General features: G+C 40.9%; 1 protein-coding gene across 2 annotated transcripts in view; it reads left to right on the top strand.

Moving 5' to 3' along the window:
• Bckdhb (branched chain keto acid dehydrogenase E1 subunit beta) overlaps positions 1 to 14,645 on the top strand; it is a 193,048-nt gene extending 178,403 nt beyond the window's left edge. For both annotated transcript variants that reach the window (XM_005347555.3, XM_026778905.1), the window contains exons 10-11: positions 12,670 to 12,818; positions 14,372 to 14,645. In XM_005347555.3, the coding sequence (XP_005347612.1) occupies positions 12,670 to 12,810 (141 nt within the window). In that variant the 3' untranslated portion in view covers positions 12,811 to 12,818; positions 14,372 to 14,645. The remainder of the gene's footprint in view (positions 1 to 12,669; positions 12,819 to 14,371) is intronic.
• Positions 14,646 to 15,504: the final 859 nt, after the last annotated feature.

The raw sequence follows: 15,504 nt of genomic DNA, 5'->3' as shown, positions 1-15,504 counted from the left end.
TATTGAAAGTAGGAACAACTACAGATAGTTAATACAACTATTGAAAGCAGGAACAACTACAGATAGTTAATACAAATATTGAAATGTGTGCCCCTTTGGAGACACTCCAAGAGCTCTGGGGAAGCATATGGCGTTCCTGCTTGCCGGCGTTGCTCGTGATAAGCTCTTTCCTCTCTAATGGCCATTCTTCTTCGGCCTGGGCCCACACACTTAGCTACTCCAACTGTAACAATCCCGACTTACTGAAGTCACAAATTTTGCTTTGTTTCGAAACTGGCACACAATGGCTGGTTTCACTGTTTTTCCTCTCATTAACAAAGCTGAACTCTACGGCAGTGATTTGGTCAGCAAACACACTGTTAGCTTTGCACAAAAATAGGTGGATTTTGTTCTTAAGCCTAGGTCATATTGTTATCAGTGCAGAAAGGAGAGCATGTTTTCAGAACACTGGTTCTTGCGTGTCTTGGGGAAGGGTAGTTGCCATGGTGATCTCGCAGTCTCTGGAGCGAATGCGATCATGGCCTTAAACAACCCACAACCCACTGAGTTTGGAGCATCCCTCCGCAAAGGAAATTATTTGCTTTACTCAAATACAGAGGAGTTCAGTTTCTGCAGCGTGAGTTTGTCGTGTCTTTGTTTTTGTACTTTTAAGAACTGGAGTTAAAAACAATTTGTTGCTGAATTTTTGCAATTTTCTTCAAGAATGAGCTTAACTATCTTCCATGTGGACTACTCCGTGAATGTACTCTCAAATTCACAGAAAACGCTAATGTTCTTATTCGTACAGCTATTGAACCTAAGCAAAGCAGTCCAACAAGGTGTTGGTCGAATGCGTTTCAGTGTTTGAGGTTTTCAGTTCCGAGGTGTGCTCTTAAGAGCAGGGAATTCCCCTGTCGCTACAAAGCCACTAGTGAAACTACAGATGGACCTCCGTGCACAGAGTACTCTGCAGCAGCACCTCGTGCACAGGCGGTAGTTCTGAACCAGCAATTGCTCGGAGTGCAGATTGATGTGCGAACACTGTATTTACAGGGCCGAGACCGCACATTTGCGCCACAGCTGTGTTTAATGGTTATCAGTTTGGCACGCAGCATGATTATTTTGGAGGGAGAACACACGCTTCAGACCCCTCTTGGCAGGGCCGAAGTAACTAAAGTACCTGCTGCTGAGATGAATCATACGAACTTAATTAGATTTGCTACGTAATTAGCCTTGGAGGAAACCTAGGGAAAATCCTTGTGGGTTAGCGATTTGTTATATCACATAGAAGCATGCTCGTTTTGGGGGGCTGGGAATTGAAGGCAGTATGACTTGAATGCATCAGAAACTCTAATACATATACACTTGCATACACACACACACTCTCACACACACACATATGCACGTATGTGTGTACATATATATGTTTGTGTGTACATGCGTACATATCTATACACAACACATGCACACAAAGAGAGAGCACTTTTAGAAGTGAAACTTTTCCAGGGGTGTCTGGAATGTTCACTCAGTGAGCTAGGATTTATTTGCTTTAATGCTGGGGATGGTTCCATCTGCACACCACAGTGTCCGTAGATGAAACTTATGTATATGTTCAGGTAGCTTTCCACTGCCAAGGGGAGCCCAGAGCTCCCTAGTAAACACCCAGTGTCACTGTGGGGCTGTGCCAGTAAGCACGGATTGTGGCTGGCGTCTGCACTCTGAGACAGGGACCCTGTGTCACACTTACGTTTACATTGGGTTTAAGATTGTAATTTCAGTGGCTTGTTCTGTTGTCTGTTGTTTTGATTGAGAAAAAAAAGGGGGGGAGCATTTAACTTAATTCTCATTTATTTAAATACTTTAGAAATTTGATTTTCCAGTGGTAGAGTCCTAAAAAATGAGTTAATTGTGGAGAACAGCTATAAACTATTTACTGTGAGATTAAATTTTATTCCCCAATTTAAGGTGAAGCCAAGGTAAGATTTGCAAACTGTGCTCATTTAAAGTACTTCACCAGCCTATCAAAAAGTTGTCCTAGTTTAATCAAAGTACTTAGTTACATAAATTCACCTAGACTGTCTTGTAGAAAAGGAAATAAATGAAAGGGGACAGATTTCGTTTTCCGATGGAGTGTTTTAATGATTGGAAACTCTGTGGAAACTGTCAAACTTCCATGGCCAGAACCCGAAATCAAGTTGAGCTCTCACGTTCACACGTTAATGTAGCCTGCTCAGAATTAGCTACAAATTCCTCCCATGCTCATCGTCTCAGAAAGCCTTTGCAAAAAAGAAAAAAATGCCCTAGCCTGCAACCCCAAGCTTGGCTTGCTGTAATTCTGATCAGAGTGCTGTCTAGTTCCCACTGTCAGCCCTTTTCCTCACAACTGTCTCCAACTCTTCTGCTTCTTATAAAACTTAAAAAATAAAATGATCCCAGGTCAACTTGAAAGAAACCACGAATCCTGTTCACAGGTGCCGTAGTGGAGGTAACTACAGAGTGACTTTGGGTCCAAGCAAGTGTCTTTGACTACCTGGGTCTCTCATGATGCCCCTGTGATAGGTGAGCGCCACTGGTTCAGATAGCCAGCAACGTGTGCATACCTGTGTGAGCTCGGCTCTTTCCTCTGCTTCTTCCAGACAAACTTTACTTCCCACCAGCACATAGAGATGATGGAAGGATTAAATCAGACTGTATAGGTAGTTAATGCTAACTTGTATTGGAGAGGAGCTTCCATTTAGTTACTCTTCAGTTTGGGTTAGTTCGTGCCAGGCCTGCTTCTATGTGTACATATGCATGCTCCTCCCTCAAGCTCACAGGCACATCGACAGTTTTGTTTTTCCTCCCTCTCTGTATTTCTCCATATTGGCTTTCTGGCTGCTCCTTGCATGTGTTGATTATATGCCAGATTGTTAGTTTGAGGCCATTGGTGCTTAGCTACATCATTAGCCATGACATATGACCCGTATGTGAACCCCTGTGGCCCCCGGGGTGCCAGTGGGTCAGTATTTTCATGATTTTGTCGTTAGAGGACCTGATTTAATTTTTGGAACTCAGTCCCAAGTTAGTAAGCAGACTTAAAAGAGGAAGATGGCAGTAAGTAAATGATCTGAGATATCTAAAGAAATCATGTGAATGTTAGCTTTTACATCACTGCTAACTTAGGTCATCTCAAGCCCCCTGCTAACAGCGCCTTTCGTCAGACGTTTCTACACTTGACTCTGAAGGTGTTAAGAGAGCCTGATGTCAGTCGCCAGCCACCCCTCTGTTAAATCTTGATTTTTATCCTCTTCGTTGGAAGGATATCTGCACTGAGCATGCAGTACAGCCTCCGTAAGGCTGTGTGCAGAGCAGAAATCATCTTATCAGCACCTAATTTTCTCAACCGCGGGAGTACAGAATGACATGGAAGTGAACCATTTCTTGACTCCTGAAATACTCACAGGAAAATGTGTTTGAAATTCATAGGCATTCAACCTGAAAAGTGTTGTTGTAAGATATAACCAGTTTTAAAGGCAGAAACATCAGTGGGGAGAAAAAAATGCACTTTGAATTCCACATTTCATTTGAATTCGATACTAGCAACAGTTGTAATTGCCGGCTTTGTTTTCGTGAACAGGCTAAGCTTAGCATGATACTGAAGTCATATGCGTCTGAATAATGAGGGTTTCCCATGCCCCTTTCTTGCTCTTGTCATATATCTCAACCACGAATTTAATTTGTTACTCGTTCGGTGATTAGATTTCATGAGGACAAAGACAAGTTTACGAGTCGCAGCAGACAAGAACAGCATCATGTTTCCGACCAAATACTTTCCAAATGATGGCTAACAACACGTACCATTGATTTCTGCTACGCTTTGCTGGTAAAATTAAAGTAATTTATCTAGTGGCTAGAGTCAAACTGCTGAAGAATAACTCAGCCTAATATATTAAGAAAAATCAAACTGGAAAGGTTATGTTGCTATGGCACCCATAATTTTTAAGAGAAGTGTTTCATTTCATAAAGCATTGACACGGTTGGCAACACGCATACGTGTTACGTGGTCACTCGCCCCCAGCTTGTTTTCTGCATGTGTATGTTTAGCAAGCTATTTTCACGCTTGTTTAAACATAAACAGCAATGTAGAAATTTAATGTGTTTAAAGAAAAAGAAAAAATAGCTTTTCAAAACCTTGATGTTCTATCAAGACTAATTTTTGAAATAACTTATTTTAGCGACCTTTAAAAAAAATCCAGTTTCTCAGATTTTCTTTTTACAAAGCAGGGGATAGTTGGAGAGCAATCCATCTGTTCCTTTTAGTTTCACTTTATGGCTAGACTTGAGACTTCAGAACAGGTTGCAGAAGTAAAGGAATGACAACTTCTAACTTACTCGGCAGCTCAAACCCTAAGCAAGGCATCTCCTTTCAGGCAAAGGTCGCCTTAGCTGGGATGATGTCTAAAGCCCGACTTCTGAACATCTGGCGGTCGTAGACTGCGACACCAAGACCTTTGTGGAAAAACCTGCAGAAGCATGGCTTTCTGAGATCACCCAGAATCACTTTTGAGGAGGATTTTAATTTCCAGGTGCCAAGCACACCAGGAATCCTACCTTATGGAGAACAGAGCTGTTTGCTCCTGAAGAGACTCCGAACTGCCGCTCCCTTATGTTTATCATTATGTGTCCGCATCCTAAGGAAATTCCGCCTCCTCATGCCGTTGCTGGCTTCTTTTGCGCTCTTTTCTATAGGAAGAATTTGAACTATAAAATTTGAGAAGCTTCTGCGTCTGTGGAAATTTGAGAGCCTTGCCTTCCCCCCTTTCCGCATATAACATATTTTAACAAAAGCCTTGCGTCCCCGTGCATTCTACATGTCAAATTGCACATACTTGATCTCAAAGGAGTCTCGGTCTTGAGCTGAGAAATCGTGAAGCCCCCAAACAGCCTCAGAGGCTGTAACTTTGTTGCAGGGGGATTTAATGATGAAATTAATTTTGAGTCATTATTTTTACTCTGTCATTTATTGAAAATGGTGAGCATCCCAGGTCATAGTTCGGGACTCCAGGGGAAATTCCGAAGTTGGACAAAACCTTTGCAGGTTTTAACTAGGAAACCGAAGTTGTATTGATGAGGTGCTAGGTTTTAATGTTTGTGATGCCTGGTTTAGAATTCATGAAAATTAAAACAAGCTGATATTTTAAAATGTCTGGGTCCCTAGACCATAGTAGTGAGGTATCATGTTTTAAAAAAATACTTTTAGATATATTCTAAGTGAAAGAGTGGGTTATCATGGCCTTGTTTTCATCAGCTCTTATTTTAAAATAGCAAAATTTAAAAACAAGCTTTGAAAAGCAGGAATCTAATCTCTATAACAACCCTATTTATATTAGTATATGAGGCATTGATTTAATATATAATTGTGATTTTAGAATTTGTACTACTTCAGTTTGTACAGGCAATACATCAAGAGTCACTGAGATTTTCATATTAAGATGTTAATATTGTGGCATATTGTGACTCTGAATTGCAAAGCATTTCTTTGCCTGTTTAATGTCATTTCCAACTGGGTGTTAGGTAGCTTGGCTGTATACAGGGAAACCCATGGTGTCTGAAACAGTGTGTTTCCAGCTTCAGAAAATAAGATTCCATTTTAAGAGTAGATTTGGAATTTAAGTAGAATCTCTCTCTGTCTCTCTCTCTCTGTCTCTCTGTCTCTGTCTCTGTCTCTCTCTCTCTCTCATCAAATTGCCAGTGATTTGTGTTAAAGATGAAGAAATGGAGTCTTAATGACAGACATTGAAGATGTGTCAGTGAAGTTATATAACAGAGACCTCAGATTTGAATTTAGTTATGACTATGATTTTTACACTTAGAAACTCTGCTGAAATAGTTTGGTTTAGCAGAAATATTTTCCAGCATTTTCTAAATCTGGGTGGAATGATATCGTTCGTACAGTGTCTTGTTGAGTCGTGTTGGTGTTAGTGGTCTGCCTCACCTGTGCAGACTACTGGGATAAGGACATACCCCTCTCATTTCTGAGGATATCCTGCTGACCTGGGTTTAGGGTGGGACCCTGTGACTACTAAAGAATGACTTTCATTCTAATCCCATGGAAAATTGGCACATTATAGCATATATGTAGTTTAAGCTCTGTTTCAAAAACATCATGCACAGTGTTTAAAGCTTTAGCTTAACTGAACATCGGTGCAGTTGCATTTGTTTAGTTCAGTAATTTGGAACTGCTGGCACAGGGCCCTCTGCAGGTCCCCGTGACTCATGTGTTGGGGGAAGTGTGATTCAAGACATCAGAGTCCTGTCTCTCATTTGCTGAAACTCATGTTTTGACTGTGGGCAAGTTTTCATGGCAGATTTAAAACAAATATTCTGTGATAATATTTGGAAGCTGGGTGATGTCTAGCCTTACATAACTGGGATTAATATAAAGTTCGTGGACTTTCAGGCTATCCACTACATGTAATTTTGGAAAACTAGTTTAGTCTTCTTTGTGTTTTTAGGATTTAACTCTTGTGCTTCTAGTTATGTGCATCTAGACCACTAGCACTATTTAGAAAGAAATCTGTTGTTACTTACTAGTAAATTAACGTGGACCACATTATATTAGGGCGTAAGTGCGAATGCCACTACACTCACCGATCACTTCAAGCTGTTTCAAAATACAGTTTCCTAGAAATGGGTCATACTTCTTTGATCTGTCTGCCTCATCCAGTGCTCCTGACAGCCACAACTTAATCTACTCCCACCCTCAACGTGAAATATAATCTATAGTTTAAATGGTCACAGTGACATGGGTGCTGTTCAGGGACCATCAGTACTCGACTGGTTTGTTAACAAAGCCAATTAAAATGAAATCTTCTGTTTTTTCCCTTGGAATTAGGTTATAGAGTAATGTTTCTTCTTCTTAGACCATGGAAGCCTGATCTACTAGACCCTACCAGTGACCCTTGTCCATTTGACTTAACCAGGTGTTTCCACTATTTCTGCTTTCTTCAAATTCCATTAAGTGCACAGAAAAATTAGTTAATACTTGTTCAGCAATTTTATCAGCCAGAATACTAGCTGTAAGAAAGCAAAACACATAGGAAAGGCCTATAGTTTCTACGTTCTCTTTGGACTTGGCTTCACAGCTTTCCAGCTCTTGGTGGTGGTGAGTCTCGCACAATGGGCTACATCCAACTTTCTGTCACCAGAAGAACTGAGTACACATTATTCCAGAATTCCTCTTAGAAAGAAATGTGAGCCTGGAATGGCCTTGAACTAAAAACGTAAACAAAACCAAAGGGGTGTGTAAAAGACGTACCGGATAGTATTGCATAGTTCTCTTGTCTAGTTTCCCAAGTGTTAGCCGTCATGACATCCTCTAATCCGCTGGACTGCATCATCTGTGTGGTGACCTATCCCATTTTCATGGCCTCACCACGCGGAGAGAAGCTCTTTTGGAATGCAGGATATTTTAACCATTTCTTGAGGTCTTGATTTACCTGTCTCACGACACTTTGATTTGTCCCTAGCTCCAGGGCTTAGCAATTAGGAGCCAGGATCTATGCTCCCCACCAGGTGGCAACACTAGACTCTGACTTGTGGGCCAAGTGCAGCCTGTTCAGTGGGCCAGTAGAGCTACCTCCACCCTCCTTCATGGGCCTCTTAATGTATCTAGGGTGATTTCTTATGCGTTTTAAGGCCTTGCAAGGAGCTGCTGGGATGTGTGCTTTTGTGGCTGACACAATTCAGGTTTGATTGTTTTCATAGCAGAATATTTCTTCAATGGTGCTTCAGATCCCTGCTTTATTATAGATAAGGGACTTCTTTAACTTGGAAAATCTTAAGAGGAAAAGAAAAACTCAGAGATTATTCTGACATATCAGGCATGAAAATAAGCAACCTTTCATATGTTACTGCACATCTAAAGAGGCAAATAGGCAAGAGCTACAGAATGGTAGAAAACTACAATAATGCAACATACAAAGTATTTTTTAATTGGCTTTTGCTTATGGAGACTTGGAAAGATTAAACCATACCAGAATAAAGATTCTCCTCAGCTACAATTCCAGATTCCATGCTATGCCAATTATATTATGCAACCCTACCATAAAAACAACTTAAAGATTTGCTGAGGTCTACTGAAGTAGCCACAGTATTCTGGAGTGCTTAAATCATCTTTTCAAGGAGACAGGAAAATCAGTGGCTGCTGAACTTAATTTTTTAATGAGGAAAATGATGTCATCTATTGTGAGGTTTCGAGGGATTCCATGAAAGCCCTAACATGTATTTATGCAAATGTATATGTATACACAAATATACAATATTTATTACTATCTCAGTCTGTTTTCCTGTTGCTGTAACAAAATACTGGAGACTGTTGACTTTATAGGAATAGCTAAAGTGGCTCTTGTTTCTGGAGGCTGGAAAGTTTAATTGCATTGTTTGGGCATCTGCTGAGGGCCATTATTATGACATAACATCTTGGAGGATATCATGGCTACACCTAGCAATAGCGCTATGTTCAATCTCTCTTCTTTTTTTAAAGTCGCTGCTGCTTTCAAGGGGTCCGTGATGGGGTTATCTTCATGACCTCATCTAACCCTAGTCTGCTTCCCCAGCCTCCATGTCCAAATAAAACTGACATAGGAACTAAGGAAGATTTTAACGTGGGACACACTCAAGTGCACTTACATCTAGCAAAATACAGACATAAATGCAGGATAGCTAAAATCTCAGTAATATTTTCTATACCTTAAACTATAATGGACCCAATTCCATGAATTTATAATTGTTTTTTCTTACCTGCTTAAAACTTCAAAGAATCTCTGTCACTTCTGATCTCATGATGTTTGTTTTCCAAAAACAAAACAAGGAAATAAATGTGTATTTTATATTATAGGAATCGGGCAAATGAAGACGTGTTTTGCCTGTGCCCATGATCTTAGTGATTTGGAATTATTTTAGAGTGCTTGTTTCCCTCCCTGGCTGTGGTGTGCAGAGCAATCCAGATGGCTAATACGTAACTAACAGGAACTGTGCTTGCTCAGATCTCGTAGGAGCGCAGAGGCTCCCAGTCCCGGGACATGTGTTTCTTGTCTCACGTTTTACCTTCATGCGCACACTTGTGCGTTCATTTTCTTCACGTTACATGGTCTTCACCCTTCTTACGATGGGGTAGAGACTTCCAAGCCTGTCTGGCACTATTAACGCCTTGCACCATTCAGTACTCTTGTAAAACTGTGTAACCCAAGCTGCGTTCAATTTTCCCTTTTAGAATGCATTCCTAATTCATTTTTTTCTGTCATTATTCTATTCTCAAAATTAATCCATCTAGGCCTGCTGAGGTGGCTCAGCAGATAAAGGCACTTGCCATCTCAGCCGGATGACCTGAGTTCAGTTCCCAGAACCTGTGGCAGGAGGAGAAAACCGACTCCCGGAGGTCATTCTCAGAGCTCCACGTGCACTCTGTGGCACGAAAATCCCCCCAACATAGATTTTTAATAAAAAAAAATTTAAAGTAATAAATCTAAGTTTGAAGAGGAGAGACTGAGACCACAGACTTTGCAGCGGCGCTTGGATTCTGCTTATCGGTGCAAGTAAATATTTGACCTCAGACAGTTTCCTAAGTCTCCTAGCTCAGGAAATGGAATAAAAGGACGTAAAACACATAGCTCATTGAGCACAGAGCCTGGCACATTGTGAGCACTGTCGCCATTCTTATTAACATATTTTCGGGGAGGGAAAGCCTCACAGTTGTAAAAGCACTGTTCGGAAGTAAATCCGCAGGCCGTTTTGGAGTTTCACGCAGGTCCTCTAGAAGGACTCGCCATGAGCAAACAGTACGCAGCTGTCACTGTATGACATCAGGGTTCACAGCCATCCTCTCACCGGACCTCCGATGGCCCGAGGAAAGCCTCTTGTGGCTCCTGTGTGGATTCTTTATTGGCCCTTGCTGCATGGTGACCGTGTTGGAACGGGATGCTGCCAGTCCTTGTATGCTGCTCTCTGCTGTTTGGATGGAGTTTAAAGGGATGTAGTGGTACAAGTAATTTACATATAAGCCAGGTCATTGGGCATCAGTACAGCTGCCTGATTGATCTAGACATCTTATTTCCAATTGCTTTACAATGTGTTCCACTTGAAGTCTGTGGAAGAAATAACTAAAGGGTCTTGGTTAATGTCTTTCATTTAGACAAAAAAGGTAGAATTCAAGCTAGACCACCTCCGGAGGGCACATGCTAATTACACTGAAAGCTCAAGTTAGTAGTCTTCTGCTCAACATCCTTGAACTCTCTTCCGTGATTTGTAGAGTGCAATTTTATGCATATAGTCATTTAATTCCTTCTCACTTAACTTACAGCGTGGCTTCTGAGGTGAGGAAAAGCTAAGCATAAAATCGCAAATCTCTGCAATCTAAAATAGAGACTTTCATTCAGACGGAAATTGATTCTTTACTCTTTTGTTCGTTGTTGCTTGATGGCAGGATCAGCATTGTCTCCTAAAGCCTGAAATAGATCAGATAAAGTACAAAGTGAAATCTTTTTCCTCCTTGTCGTTCCCAGCTTCGGAGGGTACACCATTTATAGTTTCAGTGTGACTAAGTGGTAGATTTTTCTGTCTGTTTGCTCGTGCAAATGCGAAGATGACTTCCTGGAAAAAAGTCAAAGATCACATTCTTGAGTTAGGAGCCGCGCTGTTCGAGAACAGTAAAGTTTGCTATTGTCAGTATGCAAAAGGGAGCGATGTTAGTAACATTGACAAGTGACTTTTTATAAATCACTGGTTGCAATAGGGGTGAAATCAAAGGCCGTTAGGGACGTAATTTGTCTTTCATTTCCTGTACCATCCTGGGTCCTCAGCTGATTTTTTTTTTTTTTACAAAGAATGCAACATTCAAGTCAAAGTCCTCTAAATTAAACTGAGTCTATCCCAAATTGACAAATTAACCCTCTTTAAAGTTCCTTGTTGCATTGAAGACAGTGGAGCACCATCCACCCTGCTTGTTGACCTGGTTTGATTGTTGTCCGTAGGCTTATCATGGAGATTCCTGTTGCCGGGAAATGTAACACTGGTTTGGCATTTGATACTGAAGTTGTTGTGGCTAGTGGGACCCCGGAGAGGTCTGTATATGTCCAGCTAGCTCTCTCTGAAGTTTACTTACCTGATTTGCGTGTCTTTTCTGTCCGCATTACACTTATACTGACAACAATAGCTTCCATGATAGATACAGATTGAATATGCTCTCATGGTATCTTTATATGAAATATTTGTTCAGAAGATAATTTAGAAACACTATGACATGTAAGGGTATTGAGCACTCAGCTGATCCTATGGGAGGCCATTCAGTGTGAGACTATTTTAATTTAAATCCAAGGGTTTTATTTCAGATAATGGCTACTAGTAAAATTAATGATATTTTCTCCAGAGTAGTTTTGTTACATCTTCTATCATTCATTTTTAACATTTTATTTAAATTTGATTTAAAAAAATTATGGACTGATCTAATGGGAGCTCACCAAGGCCAGCTCGACTGGAACTGAAAAAGCATGGGATAAAACCGGACTCTGGACGTGACGGACAATGAGGGCTGTCTGAGAAGCCAAGGACAATGGCATTGGGTTTTGAGGGAGCCTAGTCTGTTTAGATGCGCACCTTCCTGGACCTGGATGGAGCAGGGAGGACCTTGGACTTCCCACAGGGCAGGGATTTGGACTGGAGAGGGAGGGGGGAAAGGAGTGGGGGGAGGGGGGGAAATGGGAGGTGGGGAGGAGGCTGAAATTTTCATTTATTTATTTATTTATTAAAGATTTCTGTCTCTTCCCTGCCATCGCCTCCCATTTCCCTCCCCCTCCCCCAATCAAGTAACCCTCCCTCGTCAGCCCAAAGAGCAATCAGGGTTCCCTGGAAATTTTTAATAATAAAAAAATTATGTAGCCGTTTCACTGAAGGATGACTTTGTGCCCTGTTTGTTCTTCAGAAATTTAGATTTTGTGTTTTTGCACTGGATGTCTACTCAAGACAAAGAAGTTGAATACTGCCATGGGCCATGCTTAGGTTATCACTTTGGGTGCTCAGGGCCGAAATCTCTCTGTCGCCTGCGTGTGTAATTGAGAAATTATAGTCAAAGGAGACGGCCCCAGTGAGGAGTCTCAAGGTTAACACCTGAGAGGTTAGCACATGCCGGTCATGCCGTGGACTTGGGCCATGAGTAGCCACGGGCCAGCAGCATCTTCCCAGGCCAGGTTGGGAGAGTAATGAGGATAGTCAAGTGCCTTGATAGAGTTGGTGCACAGCAGCAGCCCCAGACATGAACTTACAAAGGCAATACCCAGTCATTCTATAAATTTAAAGCAAAGTACGGGCAACATGAGAAAGCATACGTCATCACTGATTTCAAGCAGTAGGGTAAGCGCTATAAGAATCTGCTGTGTTGTCTTGCTCGGCATTTATCCTCGCTGCAGTATGATTGCTATGAGCCTATTTTGGTGCTGCCGAGGGATCTATGTGTCGATAGCAGCACATGCATATACGAAAACATTTCAAGGAAAGCTGGGATCATGCCAACATGCCACGCGTACCTGCTTTTAAGTGACAACATACTGAGACATTTTGATATCCGTAGCAGTAGTTGTGTTTTACCTAGTTGAATTAAGTACATTTGTTTTATTTCCGCGAGGGGAAACATGTTACTGTTTTGTTCTTTCTCTGTAGGAAGAATGTTTCTTGAACTTAGAGGCTCCAATATCTCGAGTGTGTGGATATGACACCCCATTTCCTCACATTTTTGAGCCATTTTACATCCCGGACAAATGGAAGTGTTACGACGCCCTTCGCAAGATGATCAACTATTGACCACAGAGGTAGGTGTTACCTTCTGTTGATGGGTACAGATGTGTACAGATGGCGTTTGCGCCGTTACCCAGCATCAGCTGCCACCTGTGTCTTCTATTTTGGTGAACAGTAACTCTCATAGCAAAGCATTTACTTCATAAAGATGCTCAAAATTCTGCTAGCATGTTTACACCCAGTAGACATGTGTCAAGAGTAGTAAGATCTATAGGCGGCATCAGTGTGCTGGTATTAAATAATCAGATACACTGTCTTCTACTCTGGTCCCAGTTTTCCCCTTCATGTTGTGTTGTTCCAGCTTTTTTAAAATTGCTTATGTAGAAACGTAATTTCTGTTTCTTGAAAGGGACCCCTCACAGATCAGACTCTAAGTTTTTCTTCATGGTATCCAGAAAACTTTCTTTCTTTTTTTTTACGAGAAAGCCTATCTGGTATAGAGAAATTTTTACTAAGAAATAAACAAATCGAAAGAAAAAAAAAACCCCTAGCACTACTGCTGTTTGCAAAATCTTTCTTGACAAGTGAATGTTTTAATTGGTAGGAGGGAGGGCCTGCTTGTTTGGTTTTGAAACAAAATCTAATTCCAGCTTAGGCTGGCCTTAAAGTCTCCTATCATCCTGCCTCTGCCTCCCAACTGCTGGACTCACAGGCGTGTGCCGCCACACCCAGCTTGTGAGTGTCTTGTGAAAGCTGGATGAGAGATTCTATTTGTTCACAGTGTTTTCTAAGTTGGACTTACCAAGCCTGTCAGCAGTGCTGTTCTAGGAAGAGGAAAAACAGAATATTGCTAAGAATTGTTTGGTTTTCAAGTTTTTAATATAGAAGTTGCCAACACTGACACCCTGCTTTTAATGTGTTCCAAAATGAGGAGATGAGAGATTGGAGAATTTATATTTTAATATCTTAGTTGTCCAGAAAGTAATAATAGTGCACTTTGAGAGACCAAGATTTTTCAGAAGATAAAAGGAAAATAAATTCAGCATGGTGGCAACAGCCTTTTCCTGTTATAATACGGAATGGTGCAATTCTTAAATTCTGTTCGCGGGTTACAGAGCTGGCTTGTAGAAGATCATAGAAAGCATTTATGTAAATAACGTCCCCTTTTGTTACTACATTCCCACAATCTCCACAGTCTCATAGCTGTGTTTTGAGACTATTGTTACAGATGTCAATTAGAGGTATTGACTACACAGCCTTGTCGGAACAGAGTCTGCATTTCTGATGTCATCAAAGTATTGGGTTGTGTGGTCAGTGGCCCCTAGGGCTCTTTGGAGATCTTTCTCCTCTCTAGGGGAGTCTCTCCATGGACTCTGTGCTGGAAGATCAAGGAAATGTGGCCATCTGCCTTACTGCTAGTTTTAAAATATTTTAGAATAAATTTTGTCGTCTTTAAATTCGGCTTGCGCATACTATTTTAAATGTAAACAAAATATGTTAGCCAATGCCAACAATGTGATAAAGGAATAAAATAGCTTTTCTGTGTTGAAAGTTAAATATATTACTAAAGAAAGTAAGTATGCACGGAGCTAAGAATGCTTATAATTGTTACTGGTTTCTTTTACAGAAAACCTGGAAGATTATGACTAGATATGGAGATATTTTTCTGAACATTTTTTTAATATATCCTTAGACTTCTTTCTTCTTACATATAATTTTATGAAATGAACTATGATGGATATTGGCTGAAGAGCTGCAAATCACTTGTTGTATTAATATGAGTGGATTGGGGGGGGGGATTGAGTGTGATAAGAGCTCCATGGGCGGCCTTCTGATTGTTTCATAACTATAAATATTGGGTTGTATTGTATTCAATAAAGCGAAATCACATTGCCTTCAAATTGTGTGTGTCTTCTTCAGTTGGTAAAAAAGATTCTTATTGCAGAATAATGGGTTGTTAACTTGCTAACTGAATTTGAGTTAAAGTAAAATATTTATTCTAGAAATGCTGACGTTTCCTCTTTATTGTATTTGGTTTAATTCTTTATGGTCAAGATGGTTTTGAGTTGGCAAAACTTTTGGAATGTGTTTCTCCATCGCTCCGTCTTGGTGGAACAAGGGTACTTGTGGACCTGGCTCCACTAGGCTGGAGGGATTGAATCATCTCTGTATTACTTCCTTACTCAGTAGAGCATACTTCTGTTTACTATAACATTGTTAAGCTCTAGCTCCAACTGTAAGTGTTTCCCCTGCCCCAAGAGTTTGCAAAACAAATTCTATATCTATCTATTCCTATTTCTATTTCTGTGTAGATAAGAGAAAAATATTAGCAAGCAGTGATGGCTTCTGCCAGGTGGACCCTTTCCTGGGGATACTGGCCGGGCCTCATTTTGCCTTCTCTACCCTTCTTGATAGTTCTAGAAGATCTGAAAATAGCATCAGGAATTCCCCACAGAGCCTTTACCCTGGCCCTGCTATTGGAAACTGAGCAGTTTGACTCTCCTTTTCTTACATGGTCCCCGACAACTGCCCCATTCCAGTTTTGGCAGAAAGATCCATGACAAAGCAGCAAAACTGGATTCTCCTGTTTTGAAAACTGAATATTTCCTTATAATTACAGATATGTGTTTATGCCATGAAAATTATGTCCAAAGATGAGAACTTATCTCTACTGGACAAACTTCGTACTTTCGAAACCTCAATGAAGGCTTTGGAACATAATTTTGGACAGGAGATACAGACATTGCAGAAGGCAATGGT

This window comes from Microtus ochrogaster, chromosome 5 (genome assembly GCF_000317375.1).
Source record: "Microtus ochrogaster isolate Prairie Vole_2 chromosome 5, MicOch1.0, whole genome shotgun sequence".
NCBI classification, from domain to species: Eukaryota; Metazoa; Chordata; class Mammalia; order Rodentia; family Cricetidae; genus Microtus; species Microtus ochrogaster.
Note: the sequence above shows the minus strand (reverse complement) of the source record. Positions and strands in the feature narration are given on the sequence as shown.